General features: G+C 40.5%; 1 protein-coding gene across 4 annotated transcripts in view; it reads left to right on the forward strand.

The window, feature by feature from the left end:
- The window catches only part of lpp (LIM domain containing preferred translocation partner in lipoma), a 218,761-nt gene that overhangs the window by 122,271 nt on the left and 74,197 nt on the right, over nucleotides 1-22,293 (forward strand). For all 4 annotated transcript variants that reach the window (XM_058777838.1, XM_058777836.1, XM_058777837.1 and 1 more), the window contains one exon: nucleotides 15,515-16,087. In XM_058777838.1, the coding sequence (XP_058633821.1) occupies nucleotides 15,515-16,087 (573 nt within the window). The remainder of the gene's footprint in view (nucleotides 1-15,514; nucleotides 16,088-22,293) is intronic.

A 22,293-nucleotide genomic window follows, 5' to 3' on the forward strand; every position in this document is an offset into this window, starting at 1 on the left:
TGTCATTTCTTCAGTGTTGTCACATGAAAAGATATAATAAAATATTTACAAAAATGTGAGGGGTTTACTCACTTCTGTGAGATACTGTGCATAAGTGGAGTGGGGCCCAAGGTGACCGGGGCCTGAGCCAACTCAGAGAATGGGAGCGAGGTTGAGCACGTAACCCATACCATGCCAGATTTTAGAAAAGATGCAAGAGCTAGTGTGCATCTTACCACAACGTGCATTTCAGAAAGCACGCAGAGGCTAGCGTGAACACTTAAGAAAAACACCATTTAAAAATGCTCAATGAGGGGAGCACAGCTAGCTCACTCAGCAAGCAACCCGCCAGGGAGGCAGAAGATGGCCCAGCAAGCTGGCATGACTGATAACCAGAGCTCAAAAGAGCGGAGGCCCAACTTCAAAAATAGAAACACAAATGCTCAATCTGGGAGCGGCACACTGCTGGCTCAGCCAACAGGAGAGCAGTTTAACAGGGAGGCAGAGAGAGGCCTAACAACCTGAGGCTGCTGCTCAATGGAGCTCAATGGAGCTCAAAGGAGCGGAGGACTTGATATGAGGAGGCCTCAGACGCTCAATTGGGAGCGGCATGCTCAAAGGTAACCCTCTAAGGTGAGGGGAGCACTGCTAAGCTCAACCAACAAAGAGAGCGGCCTAACAGGGAGGCTGAGAGAGGCCTGACAACCTGAGGCTGCTGCTTAATGGATCTCCAAGGAGCTGAGGACCCAATGAGAGGAGGCCTCAGACACTCAGGAACCCAGCTCGACCGAAGCGATCAATAGCCCAGTGGCAGAGTACCTAGCTCTCAAGTAGACAGGAGGACTCACACAGTCTGCCCAGCCATGTCCGGGGGACAGGTAGATTGCAAATGGGACATCAGAAATGGGATCCAGCTAGAAGGGGATCCACATTTGTACAGGTAATAACAGGGTCCCAACATAGAGGCAACTGACTAAGGAGGCGACAGAGACAGGCCTAACAACTCAGTATTGTCGCAAATGAGGTTTTTGGGAGCAGCGCTCTCGGCTCTCAAGCTGAGGCGGGCCCTTACAGCGCACACTGGGAGCGACTCATAGCTAACCCTCACAGAGAGGGGAGCGCTTCTCAGCTTTACCAGAAGGCGGCACTAGATAGATGTGGTAATCCAGCAGGGCCCAGTAAGAGATGGTCAACTGGTGCAGTTGGACTCAATCTCATGCTCTCTATCTTGATACTGGATCAGAAGAAACAGTGGGACCTGAAAACCATTCATGCATACAGAGCTACTGCTCCATAAAGCCGAAGCATGAGGAAGGGTTTCCGCAGAAGCACAACTCACTCGTACCTCAGGGAACACAGTGTGCTCAAGCCCACTCTGTGGAGGGGCGATAACTGGTTCGACCACAAGGGCAGTGTGAAAGGGAGGACCCGTGGGCCTGACCGTCTATAGAACTGCAGAGTGGAATTAAGGAGTGAAGCCACTCCACGCCTCAGCGAGAGGAGCTCTAACTCAGAGAATGTGCATGATGGTTGAGTGGACGACTCAAATCTCAGGAGGCCCCTCAGGGCGAGACATGAGTAGCACATCCTGGCCGGGGCAGCTTCTTGAAGCAAACGCCCAGCCAGGATGTTAGGGAGCACATACGAAGCATTACACCCCCCGAAAATGCTCAATCTGAATGGAGGACCCGCGAGTCAAGTCAAGTCAAGTCACCTTTATTTATATAGCGCTTTTACAATACAGATTGTGTCAAAGCACTTAACAGTATCAAATTGGAGGATAGAGTGTCAGTAATGTATAATGATAAGATTAAACACTCAATTTTCAGTTAAAGGCATTTCATTATTGAATTCAGAGATGTCATTGTCTAGCTCAGTTTAGTTTAAATAGTATCTGTGCAATCAAATCGGCGATAATCGCTAGAAATTAAGTGTCCCCTTAATTCAGAGTCCTGAGGTTTCAGCCCTATACTAGGGACCTGATGACCAAGGAGGCTCCTGCAGAAGCCTAACGACTTGGCTACATGATCCAGCAAGCATGAGGCCGAAGATATAGGGATATCATCCATCCTGGATCCAGTACCGATGGGTGAGACCATCACCAAAATTGGTCGACAGCGGGGCTCTGACATCCTCAGGGGAGGTGCTCGCAGAGGTCCTAATCCTGTAACAAAGTTAGAGGTAATCGCTGCCGAGAAAAGCTAGTTTGTAGTCCACATAAAACTAGCAATAGAGAGATGAAATGGATCATACTCACACTTTGGTCCGGACTTCCAGTGGAGTGTAGTATAAAAAAGTACTACACAGGATATATAGGACAGGATATAACTCATCTATCCGATAACTCCAGACAGATATCCACAGTATATGATTGCTATATAAACAGAAGGAAATTACTGATAGGGAAAAATTTCCCATCAGGTCCTTTCCATGTTCTGCCCATCAACCGCGAATCGCGGGTAATGGACAGACAATTCTCACCGCAACCGCAACGCACATGCATTCAGCTCCTGCAGGAGCCAAACATGCTCCGCCCACACACTAGATTACCGCGGAAATCAAGCGAGAACAGAAACCTCTGCCACGAATGCATTGCTATTTCCGCGAGAGGCGAACGCACTAATGCAAATGCTATCTACAAACTCGGGTAAATGGTGAAGTACTCACCTCCCCCTCAGTAGACCCCTCGAATGCATCATGATGAGCACAAGCCGTCTCCTCGGGAGTCGAACACGTTCAATTCATGTTTATCCCTAGCAAGAAAATAAGCAATGAATTCAGAGCGTGTCCAACTCCCTCAAGAGCTGAACGCACATACTCTTCACCATACACACACAGCACGTGAGCTGTGTGAAATGGTGGGTATCAAAGCAAAGCCTCTGGTGAGAGAACATGCACTCCTAGTCGTGCTTAGCTCATGCTAACATAAACAAATGGTCAATGAAGACAAAGAAGAGGATGACGTGTTCTCCTGGCGAGCCTTTTGTATTGATGTCGTGCCGGGTAATGACGACATAGGCTGTCGCCGGCCAATGTTAGATGTATGTGTTTAGATGTATGCTTCAGACACCGGTCACGCTGAAGGTGTTTCCCCATAGCGACCCCTAGAGGACGCAGTTCGAAGTTCCCTCGGAAGGGAACTACAATACCAAATTTTATTTGCTTAACTGTAAGTTCCTGTACTTTACCATACAAGGTTAAAAACTGTAGATGTTGCAAATCGCAACATCTCAAATCGCGATTGTGGTTCGATTTCGATTAATCGCACAGCCCTATTCCATAGTATTATATATTTTTTTCATACTATGGAAGTCAGTGGCTACTGTCAACTGTTTGGTTACCAACATTCTTCAAAATATCTTCTTTTGTGGTAAACAAAAAAAAGAGGTAACACTTTAGTATAGGGCCTAATTCTCACAGTTAACTAGTTGCTTATTAGCATGCCTATTATTAACATATTGGCTGTTTATTGGTACCTAAAAATAACATATTGTGCATGACCATATTCTACATCTGGTAACACTTTATTTTAAGGTCTCTTAACTAGTTGCTTATTAGCATGCATATTACTAGAATATTAGCCATTTATTAGTAGTAATTAAGCACATATTAATGCCTTAATCTACATGACCTTGTTCTACATCCCTAATCCTACCCAGTACCCAAATTTAACAACTAACTTACTAACTATTAATAAGCAGCAAATTAGGAATTTATTGAGGGAAAAGTCTAGGGGTGACCCCGACTAAGGATTTTTATAGTTGAATCAGAATTTTTGAATCTTACCGATAGTCGACTGATAGTTGAATCATATGTTTGGGGCGGGACAATATACATTACCAAGAGTCAAGTCAGACATTGGACAGTCATAATTATTGACTTTAACACACAGGGAAAATGTGTAACGACGCCTCACAGATACAAAAATAATATTTTATGTTTTGATTAAAAGATAGTTAACATTAAATGTTAGCAAAACCCTAAGAATTCACAATTGTTTTTTGTTTTTTTTGTTTTTTTTACAATAGTGCTCTCATTATAACGTTATGTTGCCTATATGACATTTATTAATGTTCTGGATTTCTGTTTTGAGCTGCATGCCGTGCGCTGAAGATGACCAGTAGAATGAAGCATTTGATAGCAGGTTTTTAATTTATCATTTATCTCATATAGAATATGCTTCGTTATTTATACAACATAACGTTAATACTACGACTTATAGGCTATCTGCACAAAATGCCCCGAATGCATGAACGTATGCGCGGCTCTGAATGAACTCTTGTTGCGGACGTGTTGTTCACGCAACAACATGCAGAAACACGGTAACTAAAGCGTTTTATTATAATAGTGTTCTTGTTATAATGTTATGTATATGACAGTCCCAGTCATAGTTATTAATATTTTGCATTGTTGTTTGTACTGCCCACGCTGCGCACTGACGAGATGTACTACAATTAAGCGCTTTACTGCAACTCTCCTATACAGGATAAATAACCGGCTGAAATGTTTTGAAATCACTTGAACCCTACTTGATCGAAAAAATCCAGTCTTTAACTCTGCCTGTGTCAGTTTGAGTCTTGTTAAAGATTTAAATCCCTGCTGCCAAGATGCTCCTCCGTCGGTCACGGATTATGGAAAGTGAAACTTAAATCTATAGGGGTGGTTGGATTTATTCACGCACGTTAAAATATTTATCTAAAGCTTATTTATTTTCAGATTCTTATTTACAGCATTATCTTAATAGGCTGTATATTAACTTATTGGGAGATAACTGGTAGTTCTATGTGAAATCAGACATTGAGCACCCCCATATAACCAAATGACACCCCGCGAATATTCGACTGAGAGATTGGGAGTCCAATCAGGCTTCTCCTATCGAAGCATCGAATCGTCGACTATTCGGGGTCACCCCTAGAAAAGTCATAGTTAATAGTGAATAAGTGTTCCCTATTCTAAAGTGTTACCCTACATCCTAATTCTACCAAATACCTAAACTTAACAACTACCTTACTAACTATTAATAATCAGCAAATTAGGAGTTTATTGAGGCAAAAGTCATAGTTAATGGTTTGTTAATAGCGAGAATTGAACCTTTTTGTGTTCAAAATTTAGTCACACTTTATATTAGGTGGCCTTAATTATTTTCTACTTACATCAAAACATAAGTACAATGTACTTATTGTGTTCATATTGTATTGCAAAACACTTCTGCTGCTATTGAGGTGGGATGTGGGTAAGGTTAGGGACAGGTTTGGTGGTATAGGTAGGTTTAAGAGTGGGTTAAGGTGTAAGGGATGGGTCAACAGTGTAATTATTAATGTAATTACAAAAATTAATTACATATGTAATTAAATAAAGGTATTATTAACAATATAAGCAGGGCTGGAAATGGGGACACAGGGGGACGGAGTCCGGGGGAGTGAATTTCGAGGGGGGATGGCGTTTCATTTCTATCTGGTTAGGTTTATTTGGAAATTAAAGTGATTTCTATATTTTATCCATTCAAAAGACTACGAAAGCGATCCCAGTTCTGCATATAAACGTAGCGCTGTGTTTATGGTTCGCTGCGCAATGCTGTCTTTTGCCATTTACCAGTAGTCCGGGAATAGTCCGGGAAATCATTCCATAAGTGTCACTTGCTTCGTTCCTAAATGAATCAGCCGTTTGAACGAATCGATTGACAAAAGACAGTGACTTGATGCAACCTACTGGCAGTTTCTGTTTCATTTTTAAAGTATAAATTGAGTCATATAATTCATTGAAATTTATATATTTAAAACATTAATCTCATAACATTGTTATTATGAGATGTATTAATTCCACCTCTGAGTCTTGTCAAAAATTTCTTAAATTCTGTAAATATTCCTTAATGCCACATTTGTGCTCTTCTGTGCCATGCAAAGATGAATTGTTGATGCTGATTTCATTTGACTGGAAACTTATTCTTCCTGATTGTTATATCTTATTATTTTATTTCAATTTATTGTGTAGTTAAAATTTTTTGATAAAAGTTTATATATCTAAATTTTATTGGCACAAAAGATGACATACATTTAATAAAGTTAGAAAAATGGCATTACAAAGGTTTAAAAAAAGAATCATAATAACTTCAAAGAGTCAAATAACAATAGGAAGGTTAATTTCGGGGTCATTCCTGGGATTCGGTAATATTTCAGTCCCCCTGAGTTTCTAAAGTGGTGGTTCACCAAAATTGTTAGAAGCTTTTCACAAAACTTTGGGATGCCCATTATAATTAATACAAATAATTATTGCATTTTTATATTTTTAGCATAAAATAATGTCTTATATCTATCTTGAACCAAGCATTTTGTAATGTCCCCGAGTTTGTACTTAGAAAATTACTAACAAAATGTGCATAGTGTCTGTGATTTTTGGCAACAATGTAAGCATTTACTTGTGTTCCTTTCTTGTAAAAAATATTTTTCTAAAAAAAAAAAGCAAAATATTTGATAAAAAAAACAGAATGTAAAATTATGTCTCTCAGTCTGAACTCAACCCCGTCACACTAACCATTCTTCGCCCATAATAATTTAGTCTCCACTCATATGTGACTTCATTCAGGTCTCTTTAATAGTGGTGCAGAAAATGGTTAGTGGTATCATACTTTTTATTCATATTTTTGAGGCATGTTATAGTCAGGGAGGGTACTGTCAAGCTTAACAACTCAACAATGTCATATAAAATTAAGATGGAAAATTATTACTTTTACAACATTTTATTTTCATTCATAAGTATATACAATGTGTTTGTTTTATTGCTGCCATGTATGGTCGACTCTCCTATGCTACATGAGCAGCAGTGGCCACAACCCCATCACAAATATATGTATTTCTCATTGTTACAGGGTTGTAAACTTTTAAAATAAAGTGGGACCCACAATTTATGTAATAAGAGAGTACACCATGAATCCATTTTCCAAACCGTGTTTTTGGCTTATCCTAAATCACTAGAGTACACCTATAAGAAGTGTTTATATTTGGACTATTTTAGACTTGTTCGGGTAGGTACCGCTGCGGAGTAGCCCAGTACCTGCGTGATTCGTCATAGACATAAACAGAGAGAAGTAGCTCCGGCAACAATGTTTACCCGCAAGACGTACGCAGTTCTGTTTATTAACCACTAGAGCACCAAAAGTTACGGACTGCAGCTTTAAAATAAAGTGTGACCAAAAAATAAACTTAACTTGGATCAACTTGACTGTGAGTAAATTATGATGTATATACACATGCTTACAAGTTATAAAATATACAGGCACCAGTATGCCATCTCATATTACTGGAAACATTGTTTTACAGTATTTTTATTTATTTTTTTACAGTAAATTTACCAGTATATTTTTTACAGTGCAGCTATGAAAATGAACACATTGAAAAAGATAACAACATTATACAACATTAAATAGGTAATACTGTGTTCAAAAGGCATTTTATCTATGTTTATTAGTTTATACTGTAATTGTATTAGATCCATAATCTGTCTTTGCTTACATGTTTTTCAGTTTATTACGCATGATCGATGTAAAATGTAAGCATCTAAATGCTCTCCATATGTGATGATGACCTTTCCCCAACAGTTTAACCTTACAGGCTGTCAGGTTGTTAAGAATATCTGTTTAAGATCGTGCATGTGAGCGTGCCCAGTGATTATGAAACTGTTCTAGTTCTGCGGAGAGTCCAGTGAAAACATTTCCTGTCAGACTCAAAGGGAAACTAATATTACCTAAATGAATTCTTTTGTTTCATGTTGTTTGCAGAGCTTGACATTTGATTACTAAAAGAATGTTCACTCTGCATTATATGAACGTTTCCACCCAAATGTATTTAATATTCAAATCTACAAGAGTTCAAAACCGCAGGAGGCCTTTTTGAGTGGAACATCTTGAATCATATTTAAAATAACTTATTTCATCCTGTTTTCTTAAACGAGTGCCCAGAACTGCTTGAGTGTAGAGAGAAGATATTGTTTTTTAATGTGTGTGGAAGGAGATAGTCGCATTACTCCGTGCCTGATTGCCTTTTATTGTGCAAGTGCATCGAAGCCCCCAAAAAGACGACAATCACTACGTCTCGCTGACTTTGATTACAACACGAATGAGTGAACGTTACAAGGGGTGGGCGCAAACTTCCTTCGCACCGATCCTATCTGACCTGCAGTCCGGGAGGCCGAAGGGAGACATCTCTCCCATTTGTTCAGAAACAAACAATACGTAGAGAGCAGAAAGAGATGGAGAGAGGAGCTTCTCTCTTTGTAGTGCTGGGGTTTTTACCTCTGTGCTGTACAATCGCAAGTCCCCCCCCATGCGCCCTCTCAGTTTGAAATGCAAAGTTAACAGATTTACTCATGCCCTCGAGCCCTGCACGCTTGCTCCTAATCTATTCTAATGTGTCAAAAAGCCTTTCCTTGGAGTTACAGACAAATTTCACACTCAAGTTGTTTGTAAAAGTCATTCTGAATCATGAGTTTTAGTGGAAAAGTAAGTTTCTTAAGTAAGAGACTGTTCAGAGATGCTGCAGTAGCTGGACTACTGGTCTACTTGGCACACATTACAGCACAGTTCATACAGATTAATTCTCTACAGAGTTGATTTATGAGTTTGTTCATGATATCCATAAAGTAAGGTTGGGTTACAGCTGTTGGTGCTCTATATTTAGTGCTCTTGAAGATTTTAGTGTACAGCTTGTATGTAGTACTAATGTCCAGTTGTTTTTATAAACAAAGAGCCATCACTTCAACAAAAGGGTTCCAGATCTATCAGGCATTTTGAGTTTAGATTAAAGGGATCTTTCACCCAAGAATGAATATTTGTTTAACATTTTGTCACAGGTGCAGTCACATTTACAGTTGCTCTGCAAAATTTAAGGGTGAAATCCAGTCATTTCAATAGGAATCTGCACATTTGGGAGTTTTGCGTGAGGTGAAAAAATTCCCCCATGCAGATTTCACTAATGATCAAGTTGGTCATGCTAATTCGCTTTGACCAACAGAAAGCTGCTTGGTTTGAAAGTGACTTCTGTGTGAGTAGCGCCACGCTAATGACAATGGACAATGGCCCTCCAAAACTTATTTTCCTCTTTGGAACACAAAAGAAAATGAACTGATTTTGTTTGTACTAGGGCTGTCATGATATCAGATTTTCACTACGTTCATCATGGCCTGAATAATTCACGGTAACGATATTATTGCTATTAAAACATTAATATCAGTATAATTCTTCAAACATTTTAAAAATGTATTTTATTTAATCACACAGGTCAAGCAAGTGTTTGTAACTCAGAGTATAACTGTACACAAACATTCAAAAAAGAACTTCCTGCAGACTGGGGTTTCTAAAAGCTTTATTTTTTATTAAAGTGTCTCACTTTAGTCTGTCATGTCCTCCAACATGTTTTAGTGCATGAATTGTAGCAACACAGTGTGTTCTCATTGTCCTTTTTGTTGTTGTTGTTGTTGTTGTTGTTGTTGTTTTACAGTTTATGATGGAAACCAGCATTAAAGTGCAAAACTGCAATCTTCTATGTTGGTGTGTCAACCAGATATTACCATATATTTTTAATTTTTTTTATTTGATTATTAAATATCATGGTTGTCATCAGTACCAGTATATTTTGATACCCTAGTTTGTACTTTGAAAGTTAGTGAACATATAACATTTTTTGATGATTTTCCTTTTGCTGGTCACTTATTATGTCAATGCAGATGATAATGTTACAATCATGTCACTTTGCAGAACATTAGGAGTTAATTTTAACATGAATTTAAAAGATTCTGATCACCCAGAAGTTGTGAACAGCTGCATATTTCATGGGTACTCTGACAAAGTTTAAGACATCCGTAAAACAGAACTTTCCTAATTTGTTTTTGCACAAGTAAATCTGTGATGTGCCATTTCGTACCAATCTTCTCCTACCCATGATTTCACCCTCAAATAAAGGAATGATTTCCTCTCCTCTAATCTAATGGGTGTAAAATTTGCCATGACAATATAATTATTTTTAGGGTCCTATTTGCATTTCTAGCCCTCTCCTAAGTAAATGTTAGGGTTTAAGGTCTTTATAGATAAATTAATAATATCAAGTATTTAAAATAGCATGAAACATTTAAATTGAGTAATTTCACTTCCTGAAGGGCACGTTTAGGGTATTTTACATTTGCATGCAGACAGATACATCGGCCCTAATCACTGAGACGGAAATTGTAGTTAAGAGTGTGAAATATTTCACGGGGACTTTTTCGAGTCTATCTGACTTTGTGTCACGAAGCCTGAGGTATTATTGTTAAGATAAAAAGAAAACAAACTCATCTATCGTTTTCCTCATTTTAATGGGCGCAGCCCAAGCACATTAAGATGACTCAAATACAGTTTGTCCTTCATTTAAACGATCGTATCCATGATGATTTTGTCTGTGAAACCAAGGACAGAATTTATTTTTTTCCTGCTGCTAAATGTAAAGATGAAACATGACCAAGAGCTTGAGTTCCCACTCATCTTAATTTGCTCTGTTAGGTTAATAAACCTCTGTGATTGGTTACCTTGATTGGTCATCACGCTCGCTGTGCCACACAGACCTCTTCCTGACTTTGCAGGAGCGCTGTGAGCCGTAATAACAGGCCATATTTATGTCTTAAAGAACAAGCGTCTGCCTCAGGCATGTAGGTTCAGTCTTCTCATCATGTGATAGAGACGGTAATTGATTTCTCATTCTCTGGCTTAAGGCAGTAACCTAAAAAGAAAAGCATAGGTTAATGGCAGCTAGTTTGTAGGTCATTAGAGAATTTAACATTGGTGATCTATTTGAAACAGACTTTGCTATTAGACTTTGATTTTGTTATATGTAATTGAAACTGGCACAGTCACCTTGGAGGAGTCATTTACTTCTGCCCTCTACTTTAGCTGTACAGTATATGCACAGATGTCTATACAGTATGTTATCAGCCAGTGAATACTATTTCATGTTATTTATTTACTTTCTTACTTACTTACTTACTTATTACTTATTGATATTTGGTCTATTTAGCCAAAGAAATTTACTTTTTAAATGCAATTTATAATAATTAGGTATTTTCTTGATTTAATGATTTCATTCAGAGTCACTAAAATACTAAATAACAGCCGAATAAATAATAATGATAATAAATAATCATCATCATCATCATCATCATAACTGAGTGCCATGCTTTTTGACATGCATTTATATTGTTAAGTTGATCTTAATGTCACTTCAATATTTGCACATAAATACATGCATACATAATACCATTGACATTTCACAATAGAGACTCATGTTTGTCAGTGAACTTCATGGAGTTTTTTTCATGATATTATTAGTTTTAATATTCTGGCAACGTCACTAGCATTGAAATTGGTTACAGTTGCTTGTGTGTTAATTATTATTATTATTTTGTTTTCTTATTTCAGACTTTTTACTTATATACTTATAATATATTAAAGATCGTATATTTTAAAACCAATAATTATTGTAACTTCTTTACATCTTTTTTTTTTATGATGATTTTTTTTAATTTTCTGTTTATTTTTACATGTTTTGCCTTTTTTTTTCTTATGAAAACTTATTTCTACTCATCTGCAATATGGATAAGCAACATGCATGTTTTCAGATTGTGTCAATTATATTTAGAATATTAAATAGTGATTATAACTTCTGTATAATTTACTATACTATACTAATTTACTACTTTAATTCAAAAACACTACTTTAATTTAAAATCTATAGAAATTACATTGCAGTTTGACTTGTTGCCATCTAAAAGTATGTGAGCCTGTGTCACCGCTTTTGTTTAACAGGCTGGTTTTAACCTGGTTTATGGTTTATGGTTTAAAAAACCTCTTTCTGACCCACTTACTTCAGCAAGCCACCTTAACCATAAAACCCATCTAAAGTGCATGATGCAACAGCGTCTTTCCTCGCTCAACCAAACACTTCCTGTCTGAATTCGTGGAGAGATGGGCATCACCACAAGATTAAAACATTTTTATGGGCACATTCGCTTCACAGACGTGTTGAAAACGTGCAATTCTGCTCGAGGCAATGATGTGCTATCATGAAGAGTATTACTGAATGTTTCATCATGAAATTAGAGTCTCTTTGGTCTTCATTTAGCTGGTTACTTATGACAGAACAGCCTTCTATAGATGAATAAAATCAGCCAAATATTATAGAATGGAAGTATCTCTTTGGTCTTTTAATGCAATCAGACAAAGCACCAAACGCTCTACAGCTGGGATTTATTTTGATCTTTGATGGTTGTCGCTGGGTTTGTGCTTATTTGAATTTTCAATAATCTTTTTACATCTACAGAAATCAAGCCTGTCCTCGGGCTCTGTGACACAGCTATTGTTGGACACTGAATAGATTTCTCTGCGTAGAGCTGCAGAGCCAAAAGCACCCAGGAAAACGAAGAAGCAAATCTTTCTGATTTAGCCTCCATCCCATGCGGCCCGCTAGCATCAGCACAATTGTCTTTACCCTCGTCCGGCTGCCCATCACTTCTCTCTCTCCACCAAAACAATTTATACCCTCCTCTTGACTCTAAATCTCAAAGCTTTATTAGCAGTAGTTTATGAGAGGATGTGGTCTGGGCACAACCAACCGATGGCTGTTGCACTTGCCCTGTGGATCGATCTGCAGTAGAGGCTGCATAATTACTGTACTTGCGCTGTGAGATACGGGATGATTAAATTGTGGTGTTCTGAAGTTTCTATGCCCCCTGATGTTCACTAGGACCACCTCTCTTTGTAACATGTCTGTCCCATCATTAATGACTATTAGCCGGTTTCCAGGCTGTGATGGATAGTAGTTTAATGGTTTGGGCTGTTGTATAGCTTGATGTAGATCAAGGTTTGGCAGAATTGGCTTTTAAAATTGTTTCTTTAAATTCATGGCTTAGTAATTGAAATTGGAATTGTTTTGAAATAACAGGAATTAGAACTTGCTGTATAGGAAAAAACAAACAAACAAACAAACAAAAAAAAAACAAGTAATGGTATTATGTGAAATTAAGTGTATTTCTACCCTGATCAATAAAGACTATAAATCCTTTGAATTTAGGACATTTTAAAATAAATAAATAAATAAATAAATGTATTTATTTAACTTCTTATTAAATTATTGAGCTATTGAAAGTCTATCAATTCAGCATTCAAAGTTTGTGTTGATAAACTTTAAATTTTCTTTCTCTCTCTCAGTGCTGTCAAACAATTAATCGCAATTAATCACATCCACAATAAAAGTTTTTTTTGTTTACATAACGTGTGTGTATTGTGTATATTTATTATATACTGTATATATAAATACAAACACATTCATGTTGTATATTTATGAAAAAATATGTTATGTTTATATATATATATGTGTAAATACATGTAAACATTTTCAAAATATAGACTGTGTGTGTATTTATATATACATAATAAATATACACAGTACAAATAGATATTTGACAGCACTAATACAGTGGTGTTGGCCCCCTTCCTGATTTTTTTATTTTTTTGCATGTTTGTCACACTTTAATGTTTTAGATCATGAAACAAATTTAAATATTAATCAAAGATAACACAAGTAAACACAACATGCAGTTTTTAAATGAAGTTTTGGTAACACTTTATTTTAAGGTCTCTTAACTAGTTGCTAATTAGCATGCATATTAATAGAATATTAGCCATTTATTAGTAGTAATTAAGCACATATTAATGCCTTATTCTACATGACCTTATTCTACATCCCTAATCCTACCCAATACCTAAACTTAACAACTACCTTACTAACTATTAATAAGCAGCAATTTAGGAATTTATTGAGGGAAAAGTCGTAGTTAATAGTTAATAAGTGTTCCCTATTCTAAAGTGTTACCGAAGTTTTTTATTATGAAGGGAAAACAAAATCCAAACCCACATGGCCCTGTGTGAAAAAGTGCTTGCCCCCTAAATCTAATAACTGGTTGCGCCACCCTTTGCAGCAACAACTGCAATCAAGCATTTGCGATAACTTGCAATGAGTCTTTCACATCGCTGTGGAGGAATTTTGGCCCACTCTTCTTTGCAGAATTGTTTTAATTCAGCCATATTGGAGGGTGTTTGAGCATGAATGGACTGTTTAAGGTCATGCCACAGCATTTCAATTGGATTTAAGTCCAGACTTTGATTTGGCCACTCCAAAACCTTAATTTTGTTTTTCTTGAGACATTCAGTGGTGGACTTGCTGCTGTGTTTAGTGCACTTGAGCTTGAGGTCACAAACTGATGGCCGGACATTCTCCTTCAGGATTTTCTGATAGAGTGCAGAATTCATGGTTCCATCAATTATGGCAAGTCATCCAGGTTCTGGAGCTGCAAAGCAGCCTCAGACCATCACACTACCACCACCATATTTGACTGTTGGTATGATGTTCTTTTTATGAAATGCTGTGTTGGTTTTACACCAGATGTAACAGGACACACACCTTCCAAAACTTTTGTCGTATCAGTCCACAGAATATTTGCTCAAAAGTCTTGGGGATAATCAAGATATTTTTTGGCAAATGTGAGACGAGCCTTTTTGTTCTTTTTGGTCAGCAATGGCTTTTGCCTTGGAACTCTCCCATGGATATTGTTTTTGCCCAGTATCTTTCTTATTGTTGAATCATGAACACTGATCTTAATTGAGGCAAGTGAGGCCTGCAGTTCTTTTAGATGTTGTTCTGGGTACCACTGTATATATAGATGATAGATAGACAGACAGACAGAGATAGATTCATTTTGAACTGAAATTCAACCAAATTATAATGTATTTTTTTTATTATTAATTTCTTTTTATCACTGTTTATCAATAAAATGTTTATCTTTATATATATATACAGGTGCATCTCAATAAATTAGAATGTTGTGGAAAAGTTCATTTATTTTAGTAATTCAGCTCAAATTGTAAAACTCGTGTATTAAATAAATTCAATGCACACAGACTGAGGTAGTTTAAGTCTTTGGTTCTTTTAATTTACATAACTAAGTTATGAGAGAGAGAGAGATTACCTCTGTGCGTCTCTCAATAGTGTTCGGCAGCAATGTCTCTAGTTATAGTGAAACTTAGTTACTTTCCTTCACGAACAGCGCCATTGTTGTTACCTCGCTTGTGAGAAGTCATGTAGTTTTTAAGTTGTTTACTGATAAAATCGTCAGAGTAGCGCTAACAACATTAGCACGATGTATGCTAGTGTGCGCAAACTGTAACTGTTATGTATGTGCGGTCTGTGAGGGAGAGAGAGCGGGAGAGATAGAGTATGTGCTTTCAGTAACGTTACATAATAAAGCACAATTTTGTGGCAAAAACATGGACATGATCTGCCCACATTTTACTCTAATGTGGTTGAATTTCAATTCTTTCAGTTCTCGCTATTTCTGTTTCTTCACTTTTAAAATTCAATGAATTGTTTGTCAATCATGAAGCAACAATAAACATTTTTCTTTTGCCAAGAGGGCAAAAAAACTTAAAATTAATTTCTAATGTAATGTTTATTTGTTACAGAATTCTTCCAGCCCAGCTGCAGCAGGCTCCAACACCCCTGTTACAGGCTATCGGCGCATGGTCATCCCAACTCAACCCCCTCTAACTGCCACCAAAAAATCCACCCCGAAACCACAGGCCTCTTCGACTGCCCCTCCTCCGGCTTCATCTTCTCCACGACCTCAATACCAAGCCGCTCCCCAGCCTGTCCCCGCATCCTACACCACCGCCTCTACTCCGAGCCAGCCAACCTTCAATGTTCAGGTCAGGGCCGCCCAGCCTGGCCCCCAGCAGCAGCCGGTCCGTGGTCCAGCGCAGGTACAGTACATGCCGGCTCAACCCAGAGGCCCTGATTTTGCATACGGGCCTCCGCAGCCGGGATTCTGTCCTGCTCCATCTGGAGGCTACCAAGACCAGCACTATGGTGGAGCTCCTACTTATGGAGGTCAGAATACATGGAGAGCAGAGCCAAGTCACCATGCCGCTCCCCCACCCAACCAAGGGTACCAGCCCGCTCCCCCGAAGAAAACCTACATCACTGATCCACCTGCCAGCCTGGCACCCTTCGGCGGTGGGCCTTCTGCTCCTCATAAGGTAAGGGCCACATCTATAGTATGTTCCAAATAACAGTAGAACAATCAAAAACAGATGGAAGAACAAATCTATGAAAGGTTACTTAGAAAAACCCATTTTATTGAATTCATGAAAGTGTGTTCTCTGCGATTATGTGTGTTTTAAATCACAGAAAAGCAAAATTGAAATATTTTAATATGGCATGTAATCTTTGTGTCACCAAATGAAAAACAAAATTGCCTTATTATTGGCTGCTGTCTGTGAATAACTCAAATAACTATAATATTTTATAGATAAAAAGACACAGAGATCATTATTCAAGTTGTGAATCAGTAGGTCAAAAGGAATAAGAAACAAAGAGAATTTGAAAAAGTTAAAGTGAAAAAAAGTACAAGGTAAAAAAACAATGCTCACCCTTGGAAAAAAAGAAGTTTAAAAAGAGTGCTTATTATAAAAATAATATATTTGAAAATAATATACTTAAGTCCAAGTTGCAATTAAATGAAAGTGTATTATAGTTTAAGTTTATAATAAATGCAATTAGATGAACGTTAGTAGGACTGGAAGTACATCTTTATATGTAATTTCATAATTATTTCTATTGTCTATATGGTTAAATAGGGATAAGGTGTACTGCAGAATGTACTAACAAGCATTTACGGTAAATTAAAATATACTTTAATATTATCATTTCTATTGAAACTTGTATATATTTAAATGTACATGTAATTACACTTTTTTAATGTTGAAGTTGAAGTTATTTAAAATATGTTAACAGTTAAACTTATAATCAAGTAGGCTACTTTGTATTAAGTGTATGTATTAAGTAATGTGTATGTGTATAGTAAATCATTTAAAATGTACTTTAAAATAAAACTTTTAATTTTAAATTATTTCAAAGTGCCTTTTTTAAAAATTGTACTTAAGCATGTAAAAAACATTTTAATAGTCAATAGTTCAATAGACATGTCTTGTACTCTTTTTAAGTACACTTAAATGGGCTTTTATTTCATTAACATTATATTATCTGCAAGTACAGTTTTCATTGAAGTTGAAGTACACTTCACGTACACGTTCAATACAATTCACCTCACCACTTTTTCGCAAGGGCATCGATTACATTGGCCTGAATGGGAGGGTATTTGCTAAAAAAAACTAAGAGTGATCGAGGAATAATGTGGGATTTTATGGTCCGATGAAACAAAAATAGTTAGATTGTTTAGATTTGATGTGATATAAGCTGAGCACTTGTCTCACATTTTTCAAATGTACTATACTTTTTTTCCCCCTTTGAATAATACATTTCAAATAAAAAAAAAAATACATTTTTAATTAAATAAATTGGATTTAAAACATTGAATATCTTTGAAAGACACTGCAAATCAAAAAGGTTCTGGAAATATGGTCATTTTTATTCAAGAGCAGATGTGATGATGGAAAAGTACACACAAGCACACGGCTGTCCTTATTCTGTGCACAATGAAAAATTCATGAAAATACTTTGAAAGTGTGTGTCTATGTTTGTGTTGTTTGTGTGTGTGTCTGTATGAATAATACATTTGTGGTAATTAATTATCTGTGTTCGTGTCCTATGATTGTGTGTTTAAGCTTGTAGCTTGTGTATTTTATGATTTATTGATTGTGCATGAGAGACGTAGAGCACTTTCAAAGGCTGCTTACCACATAATACATGCTCCTATTTAAAATTAAACCTTGATTCTTTACACAGTCATAACAGCTCATTTAAAGAACAGCTTGTGTTAACGTCACAGAAACTTACCAAGAAAGTGAAACACTGCTTTTTCTTTTACAATAATGTGCGTGCACGTACAGTATGTGTGTTAAAGATCGTGAGTGTAAGTGACTCATAAGTGTGTATTCTACTTAGTGTTTGGGATTTAATTGCTTCAGATGGCAATACAACAGGGAGTTTCTTTGCATCCTTCATCGGAATCTTCAGAATAAACAGTTATTTTAACCTTTATGAATAGTTAATGCTGCTTCTCTGTAGGGCTTTACACTTTCTGACTCTATTCGTCTGAATAGAAACTGAATGTTTATCTTATCTTACCTCACACATTCACATATCTCTTTCTTTATTTCTCTCTCACTTTCACTCTCTTTACTCTTATGTCTTCTTATTTGACATCTAGTTCTAACTTATTATTTATTGAAAGAGGAAAGAGGAAGCAAATATTTATTTTTTGTAGTTTGGTCAATTTAACTGAAGGCTTTTAAGTCTTAGTTCCGTGCCTTAAAGTATAGAAGGTCATATAGTTAGGTCATGTGATTATTCATGCTTGGTAATGCATTAGTCTATTACATAATATATAACTAAAAGTGTTCCCCTTCAGTCAGTCACGTTCGATGTTACAACATAGTGACTGACGTAAATGGGATCTTGCCCGAGACCCCAGTCACCTTCGAGTGTTAATAAAACAAGCCAATGACAGTTGGCGTGCGTGCTTTGCCACACGTACCCTGCCCCGCAGCGCAGGTATAAAAGGAGAGCGCAAGGAGAGCACGTGAAGACGCACATCAGCTTTTCGCTTCGGAGCCGAGCCTTTTCAGGGAATCTCCAAGAGTGTTTCCAGACAGCAAGTTTTGACATTGGTGTTACAGCGCGTCAGTGGGGGTTGCTGTCCAGTGCTGCTGCTTCTCTCACGGCGTGCTGCAGCCTATCAAACTGTGGTCGCGCCGCGACCTCCCCTGGGCACTTCAGCGCTTTCTCTAAAAGAGTGTTTTTTTCTAAAAGAGCAATATCTAAAAGAGTTCCATGAGCGATGGGCGTCTTTTTAAAGATGGCTTCCCGCTCGTGCGTTTCTGGATGTGGTCGCTTCCTGGCTGCGTCTGATGGTCACGATCGCTGTGTCTCGTTCGTGGGCTATCAGCACACTGAGGCAGCGCTCGTGGATGAGTCATGTTCTCATTACGGGAACATGACCATCGTGATGTTGCAGTCCAGATACCTCCTCGTTAAACGAGGGGGTATCCCCCTTGCCATGCCCTGTTCTAGTTCTTCCGTCTCTCAGCAGCGGAGGGCTACTTCGGCTCATGGTCAGGGTGATCTGAGGATCATGGTGAGAGCTTCCCCGTCGAGTGCGTCTCTGCGGGCCTCTCATTCCTCCTGTACTTCGCACCCTCTGGTGTTTCCAGCATCTCATTCGGAGCACCAGCGGACAACAGGCTGTCGATCGCTGCATTGGAGGGCGAGCTAGGCTCTGGAGATGACGATTCGGATGCACTGCCTCCATCAGGAAGAGTGGCGTTGCCCGAGTCAGATCCAGAGCTGACTGCTATGCTTTCCCAGGCTGCCGAGAGTGTCGGCCTGCACTGGAGGCAGACGTTCTTACAAACGCTCGAGGCTGGACGATTGGTTCCTGGAGGCGCAGGCTGATCGCCAGCAGCCACCTCCAGTTCCAATCTTCCCGGAGGTGCATGAGGAGGTGACTAGGGCTTGGAGGGCACCTTTTTCTGCCTGTAACAGGCCTTGCGCCTCCTCTGTCCTCACCACCCTCGACGGTGGGGCGGCCCAAGGGTATGTGGAGATCCCTCCGGTCGAGCGCGCTATTGCCATGCAGCTCTGCCCGCAAAGCGCCGCCGCCTGGAGGGGTAATCCACGCCTTCCGTCCAGGGCCTGTAAGTTCTCGTCCGCTCTAATGGCCAAAGCTTACAGTGCTGCTGAACAGTGCCGCTTCCGCCCTGCATGCCATGGCCCTCCTGCAAGTCCACCAGGCCAAGGCGTCAAAGCAGCTGCACGAGGGTGTGTTGCGGGAACTGCGCACAGCGACGGACCTCACCCTAAGGGCGACGAAAGTCGCAGTGTGGGCCCTGGGTCAGACGATGTCCACATTAGTGGTCCAGGAGCGCCACCTATGGCTGACTTTGGCGGATATGAGGGAGACTGACAAGCATCACTTCTTGGACTTCCCGATCTCCCAGGCCAGCCTATTCGGCGAAGTGGTGGAGGGCTTTGCCCAACAGTTCTCTGCCGCACAGAAGCAGACGGAGGCGTTTCATCACATCCTGCCCGTCTGCTCATCGCCGAGGGCGCCCTCCTGCTGCCTCCACCTCCGCTCCAGCTCGGACTCAGCAGCAGCCATCACAACGGCTGCAGCATGGAGCTGGCCGCAAGAAAGCGTGGCCCCTGCCAAGCCCGTGAAACGCCAGGGCAGGCGGCGTCCCTGAGACGGGCAACCCGGAGTCCTTGGGTACTGCTCTTCAGGAGATGGTGACCGCACCACTCCTTCCCACGGAGGATCCGGGTCCCAAGAGGGCGAGGATGGCAGTGCACGAGACACAGTCTCCACACTCCCGTCTCCCTCTCCTTTCGCCAGTGGGCAGCAGGATCCGATTTGCGGACACGATGCCTCTTTACGCGCCCCCTGCCCAGCCGTGGAGCCAGGTAAGTGTCGCACTGTGCACTCAGACCCCACTCTGGGACGCACTGCCTTCCGGGTCGGGTCGGGTCGGGTCGGGTCACTGTGTTCCATTTCGCTGCCCCACTGCTGGTACGTCGGTGGTTCCCCTAGTCCCGCTTGTTCGGTCTCTGACAGCTTGGTTAACGCTCCCCAGACCGTCTCGCTGGCTCACGAGGACCATCAGACTCGGCTATGCGATTCAGTTCACCTGGCGCTCTCCCAGGTTCAGGGGGATTCGGTTCACCTCTGTGCTGAACAAAGATGCTCCTGTCTTGCTTGCAGAGATCGCGGTCCTGCTGGCGAAGGATGCGATACAGCCGGTCCCTCCAGCCGAGATGAGGTCAGGGTTTTACAGCTCTAACTTCATCGTACCCAAGAAAGGCGGTGGGTTACAACCAATCTTGGACCTGCGTGTCCTGAACTGGGCCCTTCACAAGCTCCCGTTCAGGATGTTGACGCAGAAATGCATCTTTCAATGCATGAGTCCTTTCGATTGGTTCGCAGCGTTCGGCTTGAAGGACGCGTACTTTCATGTCTCAATCCTCCCTTGACACAGACCGTTTCTCCGCTTTGCGTTCGAAGGGTGGGCATATCAGTACAAGGTCCTCCCTTTCGGGCTGTCCCTGTCGCCTCATGTCTTCACCAAGGTCGCGGAGGCATCCCTTGTTCCATTAAGGGAAAAAGGCATTCGCATCCTCAATTACCTCGACGACTGGCTCATACTGTCCCAGTCTCGAGCGCAGTTGTGCAAACACAGGGACACAGTGCTCAGCCACCTCAGCCGGTTGGGGCTTCAGGTCAACTGGGAAAAGAGTAAACTCTCTCCCCTTTGCAGAGTCTTTTCTCTGTATGGAGTTGGACTCAGTTAACCTCACAGCACGTCTCTCAATAGAACTCAGCTCGTGGTTGGATCTTGCTTTTCTTCGGGCGTGAGTTCCCCTAATACAAGTGTCCAGGCATGTTGTTATATCAACAGATACCTCTGCCATGGGCTGGGGATCCATATGCAACGGGCGTGCAGCTACCGGGCTCTGGACAGGGCCCCGACTACAGTGGCATATCAACTGCCTCGAGTTGCTAGCAGTATGGCTTGCTCTGCACTGCTTCAAATCGCTGCTACACGATAAGCACGTGCTGGTCCGTACGGACAACACTGTGATCATTGTGTACATCAACCACCAAGGCAGTCTACACTCCCATCGCAACTCGCCCGCTATCTTCTCCTTTGGAGTCAGAAGCATCTGAGGTCGCTTCGTGCCGTTCATGTCCCAGGCAAGCTCAATCGTGAAGCCGACGAGCTCTCACGTCAGCCCGCCCTCCGGGAGAATGGCGACTCCACCCCGAGACAGTCCAGCTGATTTGGAGACACTTCGGGGACGCCCAGGTAGACCTCTTTGCCTCCCCGGACACGTCCCACTGCCAGCTGTTTTGCTTTTGGTGGCGCCATACTGGCCCAATCGGACTTGGTTAACAGAACTGATCAGGTGGTGAACTTGCAAGCGCTGCTCTGGGAGGAGGCAGACCCAGCTATTGCTCTGCTCTGTCCCGTCCGCACCTTGCACGTTTACAAGGACTGAACGCAGAGCTTCAGGACCTCAGACCAGCTCTTTGTCTACTTCTGAGGACAGCAGAAGGGAAACGCTGTCTCCAAACAAAGACTTGCCCACTGGATAGTGGAGGCTATAGTCATAGCTTACCAGGCCCAATGCTTGCCGTGCCCCCTCGGAGTAAGAGCATACTGTACGAGAGGCGTTTATTCTTCTTGGGCATTGGCGCGGGGTGCCTTGATAGCAGACATCTGTAGAG

The sequence above is a fragment of the Onychostoma macrolepis genome, chromosome 06 (assembly GCF_012432095.1).
Source record: "Onychostoma macrolepis isolate SWU-2019 chromosome 06, ASM1243209v1, whole genome shotgun sequence".
In the NCBI taxonomy this organism is placed as follows: domain Eukaryota; kingdom Metazoa; phylum Chordata; class Actinopteri; order Cypriniformes; family Cyprinidae; genus Onychostoma; species Onychostoma macrolepis.